Source organism: Mustela erminea, chromosome 16 (genome assembly GCF_009829155.1).
Source record: "Mustela erminea isolate mMusErm1 chromosome 16, mMusErm1.Pri, whole genome shotgun sequence".
NCBI classification, from domain to species: Eukaryota; Metazoa; Chordata; class Mammalia; order Carnivora; family Mustelidae; genus Mustela; species Mustela erminea.
Window position 1 is genome coordinate 20158923 of NC_045629.1, and position 19080 is coordinate 20178002.

Below are 19080 nucleotides of genomic sequence, written 5' to 3' on the forward strand. Positions count from 1 at the left end.
TGCATTGTTAAAATCCTGGTGTTTGGTATCTGTGAAATTCCTTAACTGCTGCTTAGTTGAGCAGTTCTTTCCTTTAGTGAACCCATCTGGTCTCTGTCAGTCATTGTGACCACTTTTTTGTGTCCAAAGTATTGGCAAGTCATAGATAATTTTAGGATTTTGTTAGGTATAGATACAAAGTTTATTTGTCAGTAGTTTCTTGGGCTAACCTTTTTGGAAGAGAGAGCTCTTTTTTTCTCAAGTCTTAAGATTCTTTATTTCTATATGATTTCTCACTAATAATCTATCTGGGTCCTTGACTGCACCTGCACATTCCTTTTGTATCCTGTGATATATCTTGGTCTGAAAGTATGGTAATATTTATTGTGACCGATAAACAGTGGTCGTTCACTCTTCTCCATATCTTGGAATTCAGCTCCTTATTAATTATATTTGACTTATTTGCATGCTTTGAAGATCTTTTGTCTCAATGGACAAGGCAGAAATTGTTAACATCGTCATATAATTTCGCACCTCCAGTATGAATGCATGTATGTATGTATGTATTTAATTTTCAAGTAGGTTCCAGGCTGGGAATGGAGCCCAATGCAGAACTTGAAGTCACAACCCTGAGATCAAGACCTGAGCTGAGATTCAGAGTTGGACGACCAACCAACTGAGCCACCCCATGTACTCTCAATTTTTTTAAGGCATCAGTTTCATTACAGTACTGGAAGTATTGCTTTCTAAAATGAATACAAGATTGAGTTTCACATAGATGAATTTTATGTTTGTCCCTATAAATTATATTTTTATTCTTTAGAATTCTACTTCTGAAGAAGGCAGGCATCATTTCCCTCCTTGTTTTTTTTTTATCTTTTTATAAAAAAAAAATAGAAAGCTTCATTTCACTTAACTTTTGGGTTTACAGGATAAGAGTGATCTAGGATCATTAATATATAGCACTGGAACTGAGTTAGTTCCTATATTTTAAGATATTTAGCTTCCTAATATGTGAAAATGTAAAATGTGTACCTGACACTATTTCCCAAGGGGAAAAACTGAAATGTGTTGATGTTCCCTTTTTCAGCTCCAGAAATAGCTGCTGTGTGCTCCTTTACCCTGTTTGTGAAACATCAGCCCTTCCCCTGCAAGAATCTCTGAGGAAGTCAGCTTCATTTATGGAACGAACTTCATTAACCGGACCACTTGGTTTATACTAAACAAGGAAACTATGAAAATAAGAACAGAAATAGAAAATTATTGTCAATTAGTTCACTCCAAAGTTAATGTTGAGACATAGTTTACATATTTTATTTTGTATTTCCAGTAAACTGAAAGCAATTTCTCAATAACCTATAACTTCCCCCATTTTTTGCTTCATAAATAGATATTTAGTCATTAAAAAGAATAATTACATAGGTATCCTTCACTCCATGGGAGGGAAACATCTAGAAAACCAACTCTTTTAAAAAAGATAACTGATTGGGATGCCTGGGTGGCTCAGTTGGTTAAGCAGCTGCCTTCGGCTCAGGTCATGATCCCAGCGTCCTGGGATCGAGTCCCACATCGGGCTCCTTGCTCAGCAGGGAGTCTGCTTCTCCCTCTGCCTCTGCCTGCCATTCTGTCTGCCTGTGCTTGCTCTCTCCCCCGCCCTCTGATAAATCAATAAAATCTTAAAAAAAAAAAGATAACTGATTTACCTTATAAATATGAAAATGTTACCACTGATCTCCCCATTTCTGTATGTCTCATTCTTCTGACTGTACTAATGGTTGTAGTGACTAACCTTACTTACTGTGTGTTAGGGACTATGCAAAGAACAGGGGTGTTCTTGTTATTAGTTGTCATGGAAGCATCACGTAGCAGATACTATTATAATCTTCATTTTATAGAAAAAGTAGTAGAGGCTCAGAAAGCTTAACAAAAGTTCAGATAGTTATTAGCTGGTAGAGCAAATTTTAAAGCAAGTATGCTTGATTTAGAGGGCTGCTTTTATCCAGTACACAATGCATTTTTCTGCCTTTAGTCACTGTCAGAGACACCCCTGGAAGTTCGTTTCCCCTCAGGTGACTACTGTAGTTACTCTGGGAATCTCTAAGCTGTGTCTCATGAGCACTCATTAATAAAATTCTAAAGTTAACCTGAGGAATCTTCCATTTCCCCACTCATAATCTTCTCTTGGTGATAACTACACCATTCCTGAAGTTTATGCTGTCCTCCAAATCTTCTGAAATACCCTCTCCCCTGCTTTGCCTTCTGGAGTGGGACCCAGGAACTTCGTAAGGGCTGTTTCCCACTGCCTCCAGAGGCATTAGGCTGTCTGCCTTGCCTGATAGGGCTGCTCTTCCCACCTGGGGTGGTTGGGATTCTGGGCTTCACCACCATTTATGGGCAAAAGGAATGGATCCTGTCAAGATAAGAGTGGGTATGCTGGAATAACATGGGTCCCTTGAGTGCCAGGGCCTCTCATTTCCTTCCTTTGTGCCTCTATGCATCCCAGCAAATATTTCAACAACACCTCATATGTTCTTTTCTACTCAGAATGCCCTTCCTCCCTCCAATTTTTCTTCTCCTGGCAAAATCTTCTTTATTGTCTTAAGTCCCAACTCAGGAGCCACCATGTCTCAGAACTCCTCCCTGTTTGCTACAACCAATAGGTTGCCCTCCTCTGTGCTTCCATAATGCCTTTGACTTGTCTGCAATGCTGCCCTGATATGTTGTATTATTAACATTGCATATGTGTCTGTTTATCTCACTAGACAATTGAGTGCATTATGCAGTTGAAGATACCGATTGTTATTCATCTTTGTGCCCCAGCACAGTGCCTGGCATTTAGAACCAGGTCAATAAATGTTAAATAATAAATAACTCCTATGAGTCTAGCTAGAATAACTGAGAAGGGGGGATGGATGACTCAGTAAATCTTCCTTATTACATTTTCCCTGACCCTTCCCCAGATCACGTCTTTATCATCTCTCACCTGGACTCTTAAAACAGCTTAACTTTTTTATTGTGGAAAAATATATGTAATATTAAATTTACCACTTCAGTCACTTTTAAGTATAGAAACCCTTTAACTCTTAACTCGTGTGCCTGATTTCACTAAGTCCTTCTCAATTCCAGATTTTACTTGGTTGCTCAAATGAACTAAAATCACATTTACCTGCTGTTTATGATGCTTCACTGACTCCCCTTTGCCAACAGAATATAAAGCCAATACCTTTTAAAATGTCCTATAAAATCCCTCTTTGCAACTCCTTAGACCTAGACAAGTAGGTTATAGTAGACTTTCAGTAGGTCTATGCAGGATTGCTATGAATATTTATGGAGATGTCCAGTTACGACATCAAGGATTATTTGTCCCCAACAACCATAACATCTCTTAACAAACTGACTTCTTACCCTGACTTCTTCAGTTTTCTCTTTTCCTGGGTGAGAAACTTAAAGGCCTATGCCTCTCTCATCCCATTATATCTTGACTTTTATCAAGCTGTGTTTCTTTTTTCCCTTTGAAATATCTCACAATTTTCCTTTAATCTCTGTCACTTCCTAGCTTTATGACCTTGGATAAGTTACCCAATCTCTATTTCAGCTTCCTTATGTGTGAAATGGGATAAAAAATAATGTGTGTTTTACATATATCCTTTTTAATCCCTTAGTCTGGGGTTCTTGTGAGAATAAGTTAATATATTTGAAACACTTAAGACAGTGCCTGGCACTTTTGATTATGGAATGAAAATGTCATGGAGATAAAAGATATAGCATAGGGAATATAGTCAAAGTAGTGTATGGTGACAGATGGTAGCTGTACTTGTGGTGAGCATAGCATAATGTATGAACTTGTGGAATCACTATGTTGTACACTTTAAGCTTAAGGTAACATTGTGTGTCAACTATCCTTCTATTACAAAAACAAAAAACAAACAAACAAAAAAAAAAACTGAAAACAAAACAAAACAAAACAAAACATGGCCTGGCATATGGGATTGAATAAATGTTAGATATAATTGTTACCATTACTATTTATAGTATCATTACACTACTATAGGATTATTATGATACTCTCCTAGGTGGTTTCCTTACCCATACTCTAGGCTTCTTGAATAAACCTTCCCAATCATCCTTCTAAAACCACTTGAATCATATTTTTATGATGAAAGGCGTATAAGCTCCTCACACTACTTATTTAATCTAGCCTAAATTTTTTGCCTCATTTTTTTCGCATAACATGACCTTGCCTTACTTAGCATTCATCATTCATTCATTAATTCATTTATTCACACATGCCTGGATGCAACAAGCATGTGCCAGCCACTATGCTAAGCATTAGGGATACAATGATGGATAAGGATAAGACATAGTTTCTCCCTGAAGGAATTCACAGACCTGCATTAGCTAACCATATTTCATTTCCAATGGAGGCACAGAGACCCCCATTGGAGCCTACCCTAGAAAACATGGCCCAGCCTGAACAAAGCCTCAAGAGGAAAAAGCAATTATCAGAACAAAGATAAGAGGTAGAGGGGGTAGAAGATGAGGATGTTAGGGAGTGGCTCAGAGAAGGGCATACCAGGTAGAGGGAATAGCTTTGGGTCCAAAGGCATTGGGTTATGTGGGAAAATATGGCGTGCTCTGGGAATAGCAACCATATGGATTCAAAGTTGTGTTCCTTCCCTTATTCACATATTGAATAAGGCCCCATCTCCAGATACTCCAATATTGGAGGTAATTTGGAGGTAATTAAGGATAGATTAAGTCATAAGGGTAGAGCCCAGATGCAATAGGATTACTGTCCTTACAAGAAGAGACATAAGAAAGCTTACTCATCTATTTCTCACTCTCTATGCATGTGTGCCAAGGAAAGGCCATGTGAAGTCATAGTAAGAAGTCCACCATCTACAACCCAAGGAGAGCTCTCACTAGACACTGATCCTGTTAGCACCTTGATCTCAGATTTCCAGTCCCTCGAAGTGTATTTCTTTTGTTTCAGCCACCCAGCCTATGGTATTTTGTTGGGGGCAACCTGACTCAACTGAGACAAGTAATTTAATAGCTGGGGAGAAGGCTGAAGACTAAGTGACAACTATACTATAAAAGGTCTTGTATCCCATGGTTGGGCTTCTTCCTGGAGATAGTAGGTGAGTCACTGAATGATTTTAAGCAGAGGAGTTAGTATCTGGTCAATTTAATATGGAGAGGGTCATTCTGTGGAGGACAGATTCAAAAAAGGCAATAGTGGAGGCTGGGAGAGTGATTTGCTGGCTGTAGCAGAAATAGGGGTGAGCCCTGATGGGGTTCTGAGTTAAGGTGGAGGTGGGTAGGGATGCAGAGAAGTGGGTAGATTTGAAGTTCCTCCTGATGAGAGCTATAGCTCTGAGTACATTTGCAGGGATGTGGGAAGACTCTTGAAGACACCATGAGCAGCAATCAGTCAGTCTCACTTTGGAGAAGCCTCCTCTCTCTGATATGCTTGTCTCTATGACTTTCACCTGTCAAAACCTCCTCAACACTGAACTGCCCCACTTCTACAAAATGTTCCAAGACTGATGTGAAGTCATTCCTCCCTGGGTCCTCTTCTCCCCAAGGTCCATTATCTAAACTCCATAATTTAGCTCTTAATTATATCTTATCCATATGGTTATTTGATAGATACTGCTAATTATAAGCTCCTTAAGGCCAGGTGCCATGTCTTAACTTTCTTGTCATTATCAAAGTCAACATATCATTGCATGTTCCAGGGCAGCTGTTCTCAGTGCCCTCTTTCTCTCTGTGAAATGTGATGTTTGCATGTCCCTTGTGTAAAATCTGAGTGTCACTGTAACTCTACTCATTTCTATCTCACTCAAGAAACAAATCAGAATAATCCACATACAACTATAGGGATGACTTTAAATGTGGTCTAATTTATAAAGAGGAAAGGAAATTATTCACTCTCTTTAGTACCATTGATAGTAAGAAATTACTTTATAACTGATGTGTGATGATGCCAGTATTAAAACCTGTACCAAGATAGTAAATTCTTAGAGGGCAAGGACTTTGTCTCACTCATCCTCATATGGCCTGCTCTAACTTCAAACACACCTGCAGCAGAGGTAAATGCTGTGACACTGGGGAATAGGAGTTCAATGATAAACTATGGTGGAAATGCTGATGTGGGAACAGGTGTTTCTGCTCCATGACATAAAAGTTGCTCTGGTGTATTCCAAGTTTTGAGACAAAAACATTTTCTGACTTTAAACAGCATTTCTAGGAAATGTGTAGTTTCTGGGAGTCGGACGTAGCTACCAGATTTTATTTCCTGTGAACTGATGTGAAATAGGAGAGAATTTTCCTCACTCTGAATAAGACAGTGGTGACGACTGTAGAAAGGTTGTCATATGGCTATGAGGGCTAATAACAGGGCTTCTCTTGTATTTCAGAGAAAGAAAGAAAAAGAAAAAAAATTTCTTGTGCTCCCTCTTCACTCCTCAAAAGAATTTTGATATGGTGAGCACAGGAAAAAGACCTGGAGGTCCTTTCTATTAGCAGGGTTTAGACTTCAGTGACAAAGTTCTACATAGTTGGTATGTGTTTGGCAGGTTTAGAGGAAGAAGTCCTGGGTCATTGTGCCTTTCCTTTTACATGTGAGTGTAGCTTGTAACCCATCCATGACCTGGAGATGAAGTAGGGAGGCAATTTGAAAGGATGACTAGGAAGGGAAACCCTAACATCAGTCCTATAGAGCAAGTGTAAATAGATTGTTCCAGAAGTTCTGATAAGGAAATCTGTAAAATCAAAACAGAAATTTGTAAAAAACAAAACAAAACAAAAACACCCAGAAACTGTTAAAAAAAAAAAAGCCTATCACTGTTTTTTTTACATATTTTACTCATTAGGAAATTGAACACCAGAGGGTTAGGTGATTTGCCCAGAGTTGCTTGGGAGATGAAACTGAATTGCAAAACAAGTTTCCTGACTCCAGACTTACAGTAGTTCAGGGAGTGGGTCTTTGTGTAGAATTTGAAACATAGTAAGTGCTTGGTATGTATAAGGCAAGCTACAATTAGGGGATTCCATCTCTAGGCTGTCTCACTATACTGCATTGTTTCTTACTAGTTCTCACCTTTGTATTATTACTCAGAAGGATACTGAGGGTTCCTCATTATCACTCTAAAATCTCAAGGACTTGGAGATGGGAGAAATGGTGGATTTTGTCAGTGATGTGTTGAGTCATGTGCTGACACGACCAGGAAATGGTGTGTGATTGTGCAGCATGAGAACAAAAGAGTTGGAAATTTACCAAACTCTAACTAAGGCAATCGAAGCAATAATTAAGAAGCCAGGCAGAAATAGGAATTTGCTTTAGCAAGGGGAAATCTAGTCAAATTTATTATATTAGATTTGGAGACAGACTATATGAATTGGTCAGGTTGCAGAGGATCTTAACCTGAGTGGACTGAACTATGTTTCATTATAATGGTTTCAATTATAATCCTATGTGTTGTTGTAGGTATTTAAAATTACTATTCTAAGAAGGGATTCATGGGCTTTGTTGGACGGCAAAAGGAGTTGGTGGCCAACAAAGTTAATAATTTCAGACCAGTAACATAAAAAAAGGACGCGGAAGGCCAGAACTAGATGAGTGTGCTCATCCTAACCCTGTTTAGAAGAGAGTGTGTCCTGTCACGCCAGTGAAAGACCATATCCAGGAAGAAACCTGCCCATGCTAGAGATGGATGTCGTGAGGTAACACAGCCTGATGCCACGAATTTAAAAATGGACACTTTACCCCTTTTCCTTTGATTTGTTCAAATGAAGAACCCCTTGGAATATGGCCTTTCATGCACCCTGATTCTTGGGAGACCTCACTCAAGCAGATGTGAATTGCCTGCCACCTGGTGGTGATATTGTTAATGTAAATTATTAGAAGCCAGCATTCTACTCCAGAAGTTCATCTATGTGAGTCTGCAAATCTGAGGTCCAGCCTTGCCCTGTTGGGGAATTCACCACTGGCTTCCATTTTGTGAGTGACTGGTCGACTAGCTGGCCTTCTCCTGGGAAGTGAGAATTGCTTCCATTGCAAACTACAGGGTGTTTCTACCTAGGAATTGGTAGAGTTATCTTTTGCTTGTTCTTCATAATGAGGTATTTATTAACAATTATAGTCAAAAGAGATTACTTTTGGTTAGTTCACTGATTTACAGGTGGGGAAATCACACAAAACCATAAATCTAAGACAGTGCAGTTCCATGTGTGCATCTACATAAAGGCCAGACCAGGCACCTTGACAACCTAGACTTAAGAAGTAGTGATCAGCATCACAGAGTCCAATAAGCCTGTAAGGCCCTATATAAGTACAAAGATCACTAATGCATTTCTGGTGCTCAAGGTTGTATTGATGCAAATATTGTAGTGCTATGCTCAGCAGGAATTAAAATCTATAAGCATCCTGTTTCTTAAAAGTTACTTGCAATGATTTTCCCAAATTGTGACCAATTTTGTCTTAGCACAATTCTGACACATGGTCCGTATTCAGCTGGTGTGGCAGGGCTGAAGTGGAATGCTGCTTTTGTGTTTGAATTTTCTCCAGGCCCTATATTCCTTTGTCATTATCTTATATGTACAAAAAGAACGTCCCTAATGGGGATGACCTTCCTTTGTACAAATGCAGTTTCAACACAGAACCTGTGTTTTGTTTTGTCTTGTTTTGTTTTGTTTTCAAGTTGCAAGGCACAGAGACACACTCAGAAACAGCACCTGCTCAGTGATCTCACAAAAACATCATCAGGGATAGGAGTTTTTGTAGGGATACATAGGGAAATGACACCTGCAATTTCATAGCCAGGCACCTAAGGAAGTGAAGTGTCACTCCTGGCTGTTCGGGCCACTGCAGGAGCTGTACCAACACCAGGCCTCCATCCGCCTCCCCTCCCTGCTCTCTATTTTAATTACGCCACTATTCTGGACCCTCAGTTTCTGTTGCTCTGCTTTATGCCAAGCTACAGCTTCTCTGTCACCTCCTACTGCCTTCTTCACTGTTCTCTTGCATTCTATAGCACAGTTTGTGTCTGCTCCTGGGTGTTTCTGTTGCCTGGCTTCTGCTTCCATTGAGACTTCTAGAGAGAATAGGTTATTGGACTGCACTGACACTCTTGAGTGCAGCGTGCCTCTGTGGGGCTCTCAGGCTAATCTGGACCATTGGCTACTGATCACGGGTGTTGGCTCAGACCCCAGACCCTGATCCCATTTGCTTGTGTCCAAGATGATGGGTCACACAATACAAGATATGAAACATGTGGGTGAGAAAGATCTGCTGACTGCTTGGAGGCTGGGGGGGTGGTGCGCGTTGGTGAGGAAGGCGTTTATAATTCAGGGACAGTTCATTACACTCCCCAAAGCATCAGTGTTTCCTCAGACCAAAGCTTGACTATATCTGACTCCATTCCAGAAGGTAATGTGCAGCTGAGTACATGCACATTTAGGCGTTATTATTGAGAAAATGTGTCCTTAGTTATAGAATGCCTGCTAATAATTTGTGGCACCATATGTTCAAAAGCCGGAACTAAAGCTGTTGGTTTCCACTTTGATTCACATGTGGCTCACAAAGAATGTTTCCCGTAGGACCTGCTGCCCAGTGCATAGGTGGTGATGGCTCCCTCCAAACCTTTGAATTGTATGAAGGGTTTCATTTGCTTCTGTAATTACCTATTTTGGGACTGACAGAGGAACTAAAAAGCTGGAAAATACTGTTCAGCAGTAAAGTCCATATGAGATGATTTGTTTCTTCCAGCAAAAATGAAAATAATGACACTCAAAATAATATTCCAGTTTTGACATTTCTTATTTAGAAAGTATGGTATCCTTTAGCAAGAGTGTTTCCTGTTCAAAACTTTTATATCACTTTCTAGGGATATCTCCTTGGGAGTCAAGTCCTACAGGAATCCTTTCCTGCCCTGAGGGAAGAGTATGCTCCTTCCAGCTTCTGTATTCAAGGCTCACTTTAAGCGGCTCAGTATTGAGTTTCCCCTTACACGGGGCTATGCAAGTGAGAATATAAGGTCCATTCTCTTCCTCTCTTAGGTGAAGTTAAAACTGTGGCTTAGGGCCTGAGTAAGGCTCTGTATTTTGTACAGCATTGATGGCAAGATGGAACAGTCCATGCTTCAGGCTATTCTAATCTTCTCCAGTCTGTGTCAAACCAATCAAAGCTCTGAGAAACAGAAGGCTGCTAAGAGACACCTTAGTTCCTGTGTTCGCCTGAAATTGAGGATACACTCAATCTTTCAAAAGTGATCTCCAAGAAAGATTATCTTTATTCTGGATTGTAGCCAACTCTTACACCTCAGGGCAAGATCTTACATGCTGTGACTGGTGGGAGAAGGGGTAGAGCTGCTTATACTTTAGTTCTTGAAGTTTCCCAGTCTTACCAAAGTATATGCTATTGTCTGGTGTGATGATTATTCTTTGTGTCCCAAGGCCTTGGCCAGGTCTGGTTCTAGGAAAGCCTTCCTCTTCTTCCCCTTCAGGCCTGTGGGTGGTAATGGTTTTCAGCTGCTGCCAGTCCTCAAGCATGCTTCAGCACCTCCTGTTGGTTTCCTTAACCCTGTCTACACCACTGCAAACAATTCCTCACCAAAAAGGCTTCCACAAACATACCAGCTGGTGGTGTTGTCTGTCCAATTCCAGGACCTTGATGGAAACATGTAGTATGCAAACATCTTCAAAGTAATATCTTACCATGGGTTTCTAAAGTAGATAACTCCCATTTCCATTCTGGAGATTTATCAATATGGTAACATCTTATGCTTATCAGCTTAAAATAATTTCTTCAGATTTTTAATTGTGTATTTATTAAAAGCCACTATTTTATTTCCAGTTTTTATTCTTGCCCAGATGAAATGAATGCCTTATGGAAGATCATTGTAATTCAATTCCCAAATGTTTGATCTCCTTTAGCAATACTTTTTCACTAGTAACCATTCCTTAATACAATTAATTGCCTATTTGATTATTATACATTGTGTACTTATGTTGCATAGAACAATATAAAAAGAAGATAAAAATCCAAATTTTGCAGAAAACTGTAATAGAGCAAAAGATGAGCCAATGATGTTGTAAAATTTCAGGAACTAGTTATTTTACATTCAGAATTGCTGATCATTATGACAGAGGCTGAACCAACCTCTCCTTTGTAAATCCATTCTTCATTGCATCCAAGTTTTCAGGACTTCCTTCAGCTTAGGGCTCCTCTCCTTTCCATGTACCTCAGCTGTAACTAGGGGCTCTGCACTTGGTCCTTATAACTGACTCATGCACTAGTATTAGCTCTTCCTCTCATACTCCATGTCTTCAGCCAGGCTGATCTTAAGTGATGGCAGTGTCTACTCCAGTATACCTGTATGCTGGTCTCATCCACCATTCCATGAAAAGAATACATCTTTTGTAAGTAAATCACGCACTTTTCCCACATGAACTATAGTGGGCATTTCACTAATCTCTTGGTCAAATGGTGTTTTAGTATCTCTCTCCTTCCTTCCTTCCTTCAACACCACAGGGGTGGATAGAGGGACTGGTATATTCTCCATATCCCACTGCCAATTCCAGACCAATCTTCCAATTGAATGATTATGTTTTTTGTCACCATTCAATCACTCGAGGACAAGAATGAAAAAATGGCCAAAGGATTTGGAATTGTTTTTCTAAACGATGTTGTTCTAGTCTGGATAATGGCCTCCAAAGATATCCAAGTCTTAATCTCTAGAACCTGTGGGTGTTACCTCTTAAGGCAAAAAAGGATATCACAGATGTGATTAAACTAAGTGTTCTAGGAGAAGATGATCCTGGATTATCCAGGTGGGCCCTAAATGTAATCACAAGTATTCTTACAAGAAGAAGGCATAACATCTTAGGGAGATTTAACACCAAGAAGGAAGGCAATGTGACCACTGAAGCAAGATGCTACACTATTGGCTTTAAAGATGGTAGTGGCCACAAGTCACAGAATGTGAGAAATGCAGCACTAGAAACTGGAAAAAGCAAGGAAACAGATTCTCCCCTAGGATTTCTAGAGGGAGCATGGCCTTGTTAACACTTTCAGGCCAGTGGAACCCATTTTGTATTTATGGCCTCCAGAACTATAAAAGAATAGATGTATGTTGTTTAAACTAAGTTTCATACTTTGTTATCACAGCCATAGAAGGATAATACAAATTCTTGAATAGCTTCTAAGACAATTTGGGGAGGTTCATGGGATTAAAAAGAGATGATATTTTAGCTCTCCCTAAGCACTGGTACTGAATTAATCCCTCTAAAAATATAATACCATTCATATTCCTAACCATTTTCAAAATCATCTGAAAATGATGATGATTTTTGGTGGAGGGATGATTTTTAAAAAGCCTAATTAGCTTCCTCTACATTCTGGCCACACTACCTTTTTAGCCATACTGCTCCTTCTTGTCTTTTTACACCAAACCAGGCACACCTCTGTACTGTGCATCCCACATGCAACACATCTCCACCTCTGGACCTTTGATCCCCTATCTTCTTTAGCTTTGTTGCCCTCGTTGTCATCACAGCATGCCTAATGTGTCCATTAAGGCTTACCCAAATGCCCACATCCTCCTGGACTTCTTCCTGGTTCCAAGCATAAGTTACTCTCTTCTGAACCCCTGAAGGGCTTCCTGCTTCCTCTCTTCCTGACTCTTATTTTGTTCAACATTTCCTCATAGTTGTGGTCCATAAGAGTTAAGTACACACATTCTGAAGCCATATCTCCCAGAGTTGAATTCTTATGTGAATATTCACTAAGTGAGTGACCTTGGGCAAGTTAAATAATTTTTCTGTGCTTCAGTTTCTTCACCTGAAAAACAAAACAAAACAAAACAAAAACCAAGGATCATAATCACGACCCATTAATGGTTATAAAGATTATAAGAGTTTATGAAATTAATGCCTAGCACATTGAACATGTTCAATAAAGATCAATTATTGTTTTTTTATTATACATTATTTTGTATTTTAATTATAAGTTCTCTAATAGAAACCCTACATTTTCATCTTTGGCCTATCTTTGTCTTCTCCATAGTTCCCTTTACCAAAGTATTGCATTAAGCAGGTGCTCAGTAAACTTAAGTTTTAATGAAACAGGCAAGACACCATTTCCTGGTAAGACATGAAAATGTTGTCTTCCTATGAAGGAAGAAATATCACTCTCTTTATTTCATCATGTGCTATATGCTCCTCATTTCTCTGTAATTTGCTTCAACTTCGCCTGTGCTACGGTGAGTGCCATCACCAATGGCTTCCTAAATGCTGGATTCAAGGACATGTCATAGGTCTCACTTTACTGCTAGCCATTTCCTTTTTCTGGAATCTCTTTTCTCTCTTTGCTTTGGTTACTCTACCCCTGACTTTTCCTTTCTTGGTCTCTTTGTAGGTTCTTTTTTCTCTCCATGGTTCTAATACTGTGTGCTCAAAGGTTTAACCTGAGATTCTTAATTTTTTTTTTTATTCTACATAATCTTTCTGGGAATCATTGCCACTCATGATTTTCACAACTCCCTAGCTGCCATATATTGATTATTTCCATATTCATACTTTTAAAATAGACATCTCCCTTGAATTTTGGACTCAAACGTCCAGCTGAGTGCTAGATAGCTTATCCTTGAGATACCAAAGACATCTCCAATTCCATAACATTTGCCAAAAATAGCACATTACCTTCTTTCCACTAAACACCCATTCCTTTTGTATATTTTCATCTCTGTTGGAAACACTATCATTTACTCAGACTCTGGGAGTTAGGCATGGCCCTACCTCTCACTCAAAGCCCATATCTAATCAGTCACTAAGTTTTGCTGATTTCATGAGCTAAGTAACTGTTGGATTCATTTTCAAACAGCCATCCTTCCTACCAATGTCTTATGTCATGATCGTTTCTTACCTGGGCTTCTGTATGTATATTCTAATATTTCATTTACCATGTATCTTTTTTCCTAATAGCTATAAGAATAGACCCCAGTGAAGCACAAACTTAAACTTTGTCTAGAACTCTACCTAACAATTTATGAATGGCTCCCACCTGGATCAAATCCCTTTTCTTTTGGCTAACTTTTCCTACAAGACTCAGGCACCATCTCCTGCAGAAAGACTTAGCCGAGTTGTGGGTGAGCTGAAAAACTTGGGATATGTTCTAGAATCTGAGAGCACCATGCAAAACTAAGGAAGGCATTGAATGGGACCTGGAAGAGACAACTCTCCTATCCCATCAGCAGTGGCCTGATGCATCCTAGGGCTGTCCTAACAAATTCCCACAAATGTAGCAGCTAAATGACACAAATAAATTACCCTACAGTTCTGTAGATCAGAAGCCCAAAACAGGTTTCACAGAGCTAAACGAAAGGTTTCTTAAGGCTGTGTTCCTTGCTGGAGACTCTAAGGGAGAATCTATTTCCTTGTTCATTTCAGGTGATTGGCAGAATTCTGATCCATGGTCTTTATTTTCTTCTAGCTCTCAATTGAGAAGCACTGAGGTTCTGCTGGCCTGTGGTCCTGTCTCTTCTAAAAAGCCAGCAATGGTCAGTCCCCTCTCACACTTCTTATCTCCCCTCTGCCTTCCATTTCATGTTTTGGGACCCCCTCCCTCTGCCTCCCTCTTCTGAATTTGAGTTCGTGGGACTAGACTAGTCCACCTGGATAATCCAAAGCAGCTCTCCATTTTAAGATTTTTAATCTTAATAATCTCTGCTAGTCTCTTTACAGTGGAAGGAAATATACTCATAGGTTCTGAGAGACAATTTTTCGGCCTACCACACTAGGTTTGAGACAAATGATCAGTGAAAGCCTTATATCACCTGATTTGAGTTCTCTGTCCACAGGACTCATGATTTGATCATTTTTCTTTGTTTTATTTTGCTATTTGAATTTATAACTTTAGCTTTGTGTTTTGAATCCAAGGGATATAGGAAGGGACTGAGCTCTGTCTGGCTCATTTAGTGGGTAATTCCAGAAATGTTAGGTGTATAAACATCCTTCCGGGCACTTAGGTAGAGGTCTCATGCAAAAAGGCATTGACAGGTGTGCTAGTAATGGAAGAGCACCCAGAAGGCTGTTCAGAAGATGACTGGAAATCAATGAAGAGAGTTCCATCATTTGAAATTTAAGTCATAAACTGAACATTTAACAAGATTTTTTTTCCAAATTTTTTGTATTTTATTAAATTGAACTAGCTGGAAATTAAAATTTTAAATTATTATAAAATGAACTTAGGATTATCCATTACAAAAAAACCACCAGTCATTTAAAGTAATAAACAATCAAGTAATTTCATGGAAAGGGCCATTATGAAAAATAATCTTTTTTCATTATTAACATTCTAGTTCCAACTAAAATTATTAAGCTAAAACAATTGAGCTTTATTTTAATTTTGTTTATAATTTATTTTAATTTTCACATTTTTTATTTTTTAATTTTTTAATTTTTATTTTTTAATTTTTATTATAATTATTATAATTTATTTTAATTTTGTTTAATTTTTGTTTATAATTATGTTTGATTAGAACATAAATATTCTTAATGGGCCTGTTCTTTCATATGAATTAAACTCTTACTGGCTTCAGGCCAAATATTCTAAAGAATCTGAATTAGCTGATGTTATATCTATGTGTATATGTTCTTTTTTATTTTTATTTTTTTATTTTTTATTTTTTTTAACATTAAATGCTTTTTTATTGAACAAAAAGAGATAAAACCCGGAAGTTGAAATCACTGAGCAAAAGCAGCTCCCCAGGGGAGGCTGCTACACTTTGTGCTAAATAACCTTATGAATTGAGAGTATACAGAACGCAGATAATATGCAAGTTACCTCAACAGCAAAGGAGAAGGCGTAGATTACAGTTTCGGAAGGAAAATTTTGGTCAAGTGACAAATTTAGTTGCTCAACATTTCTAGCCCTTGTCCACCTAAATTCAGTAGGATTCTCCATGTGTGCTACTGAATTCCCATTTTAACGGAAGCTGCTTTTTGGTAGAAATTTTAAAAGATCATTCAGGTTTATTTGATGTGACATTCCATTTTTAAAATTTTGTGTCTGCTCAATGCACATGTGTGTATGTATTTATACACACTTTAGAAACCCCAAACTCTTGTTTCTAAGCAGAGGGGTCATGCTGTTTCTTTTTATTATTATTAATATTGGTGGATTTCAGTTATTATTTATCCTGTGTGTCTAAGAAACTTCATATGTTTTCAATGCGCCCACGCAGATAGGTGGGTTGACAGATATGTCAAAAATACTTTATGAAAAGAGGGAGGTAGCTCATGCGAGTTGGCAACCTTTTGTCTATTGTTTCCTGTTGGAGCAAGCTGCCTCCCTTCGACACCTCACAGTCAAAGATGAAAGGAAAACTTTTTACTTTGAAGCCGAGTTAGCACAGTTGTACACTTACTACAATCGACCTTCGAGTTGGTTCGCTGGACTTTCTAATGTAAGATGACAAATACCTTACACCCAATACACAGCATTGAAAAAGTACTGAAGAAACATTTTATAGACAATATCTTGGGTTGGTTTTTCTTGTGTGGTTTTTTTTTTGTTTGGTTGGTTTTGTTTTTATATGTTAAACGTCAGCTTCAATGGGATACATTTCCAGAATGGTTTTGTTACCAACTTTATAAACACTCTAAGCCAAACAAACAGCACAAATAACATCAATGTTGTCTTTTTTTTTTTTCCCAATATCTGTATCAATTACTGGAGGCTAATCCTAACACACACTACTAAAGGGGGCGCAAAAGAAGAGAATTCATGACACGCTGCAAAGATAGGAACACAGCATCTTAGTCACGGGGCGGGGTTGATCTTAAGGTGCAGAAAGGGGGGACTCTCTAGAAGGTGATGGTGTGGTTTCTTCGGGCAGGAACACCGTGAGTGTACAAGCTCGGATGCCACCGAGGGACTCTGGGAGATCAAACACCTTATGCCACTCATCTTTGTCAGGGTCATATTTCTGCACTATCTCCACCATACGGTGATTATTCCAGGAACACCCACCGACCACGTAGATCTTATTTTCAAAGACCGCGACCCCAACATCGCTCTGCCCCCTTAACATGGCAGCAATTGGGGTCCACTGGTCAAGGATAGGTGAGTAGTATTCACAGCTTAGGACATCATCATAATCACTTGTGCCTCAGAAGTGATTGCCGCCAATGACGTAGAGCCTCTCGCCCACCGTACACATGCAGTGCAGGCCTCTGACCGTGGTCATCGGTGCCTTCTGGATCCATTTGTCGGTGTCCGGGTCAAAGCACATGAGCTCCTTTTGGAAAGTGTCATGAGTGATTCCCCCTGAAATATACATGGCTCCTCCATACACAGTTCCAGCATGGCCATAGTGGGGTTCACTCATTTTGGCAACATAGGTCCACTCATTTGTTCTTGGATTGTAACACTCCACTGTGGGCAGTTCACCAGCTGCATTTCGCCCACCGACTGCGTACAGAGATCCTTTGAGGGCACTTAGGTGGAAAAAGGTGCGCTTTTCATTTAAAGATGTGACCTGCATCCATTTATTGTAGCGAGGATCAAATCTGAAGACTGCCGTTTTTCCTTTTGTGTCATAATTGCTCTATCCGCCGATGACATAGAGGAAATTTCCAATGACAGCAATGCCATGCTGGTACCGTGGGGCATCCATGGGGGCTAACGATTTCCATTCATGGGCCTTTTCATCATACATGCGCAATTCCTTGCTGACAACCAGCTGCTGCCTCAGAACTCCTCTGAGTGTGACCAAATGAGTGGTGTCAGAGCGAATGGCAGTCCTGGCTGACTGCATCACTGGCTGCATGTATGGCATCATTTGGTAATTGCTGGCTTCCAAAAGGAGATTCACACAGGTATTGTCAGTTCTCATGAAATCCACGGTTTGCACATAATTGATGAGCTCCTGCGGTGTCATCAGTGGAAATCGTATTTTCTTCATTAATTTGGCAGCAAAGTCCATCCGAGGCTCTTCTAGGCGTAGCCAGCGACAGGTAGCCTTAAAGAGCTCAAGTTCAGTGCAGTGCTTAAGGCTATTACTGGAAAGCACAAAGGCAAGATGCTCAAAAGGGAGCTTCAAGAACTCCCCAGTGCTCAGCAATGTGGGAAAATTCTTCAAGACAAAACTGTTGACATATTTATCCACTTCTGTCAGAGTGTAGGTGTTGGCAATCCGACCAACTTCGACACAATTGTCTAAAGTGACCTCAGATATGAGAAATACTTTGCAGAAGTCCAAAACCGGCAGAATCTGAAGAAAACTGGCAGCTTCGAGGGTGTCCTGAAGGTTGTCCATGTTAAGAGAAAGCTTTGCAGTATAAATGAAATCAATAATTTTCCTTAAGCCGACTTTGCTCACACCGTGAAGCTTAATTCACATTAAATCTTGTTCTTTCATTCCACCTGTGAACATTGCCTTGAAGTAATCACTAGCCGAGGCCATCATGACTCTATGCACAGGGAAGGCGTCATCTGTGTCACCAGGCATCAGGGTCACATCGCAAAGCAATCCTTCAAGTCGAAGCTGGTCAAAGCCCTGTAACACCACCGAACTGTGGGTATTGCTGGTAAAGATGCGTGTGGTCCCTGCCTTGGAAGACTGCAGATGGGATGAGAGACCCATTTCGCTGCTTCCAAGGGACAATTTCATGTGCTGGTCCTCCTCTTCCACTAGAGATCGGTTACGGAGTATTGCAGCGACTGACTCCCCTCTATGAAGACGATCCACCACCTCTAACACTTGGATAATGACCTTGTTTGCCGCGTCCCCGCGTCCCGCCATCCGTCAGCCCGCTGCCGCACTCCGAGGGCCAAAGAGCGAGTCGCACGGCGCAGCCGGGGCTCCCTCCCGCTTGCGAGACACCCGCCCCCCCACCTCCGCAGCCCCTGGCTCGTCCCGGTCACTTCGCCCTCGCGCAGGCGGAGAGCAGGGACCCTAACCCGGACGCCGCTCCACTTATTTTCCAAAGTCCCCGTTCCGGCTTCCCCGGAATGGGAGATTGAGCTGCTGCGGCCGCAGCGGCAGAGCCTCCGCCTGACCTCAGGGGTTGGGGGGTGAGCGGGGAGAGGGAGGG

The 19080-nt window shown here is 40.2% G+C and overlaps 2 protein-coding genes across 2 annotated transcripts; both read right to left on the reverse strand.

Annotated features, from left to right (window-relative positions):
* Positions 1-16823: 16823 nt before the first annotated feature.
* Positions 16824-18728, reverse strand: LOC116575420 (kelch-like protein 13). Its single transcript, XM_032316776.1, is given in 1 exon segment — positions 16824-18728. A coding segment is annotated over 1 exon segment (1479 nt). The 5' UTR covers positions 18303-18728.
* Positions 18381-18809, reverse strand: LOC116575421 (kelch-like protein 13). The gene has a single exon (XM_032316778.1). The coding sequence runs from the start codon at positions 18786-18788 to the stop codon at positions 18381-18383; it is 408 nt and encodes a 135-aa protein (XP_032172669.1). The 5' UTR covers positions 18789-18809.
* Positions 18810-19080: the final 271 nt, after the last annotated feature.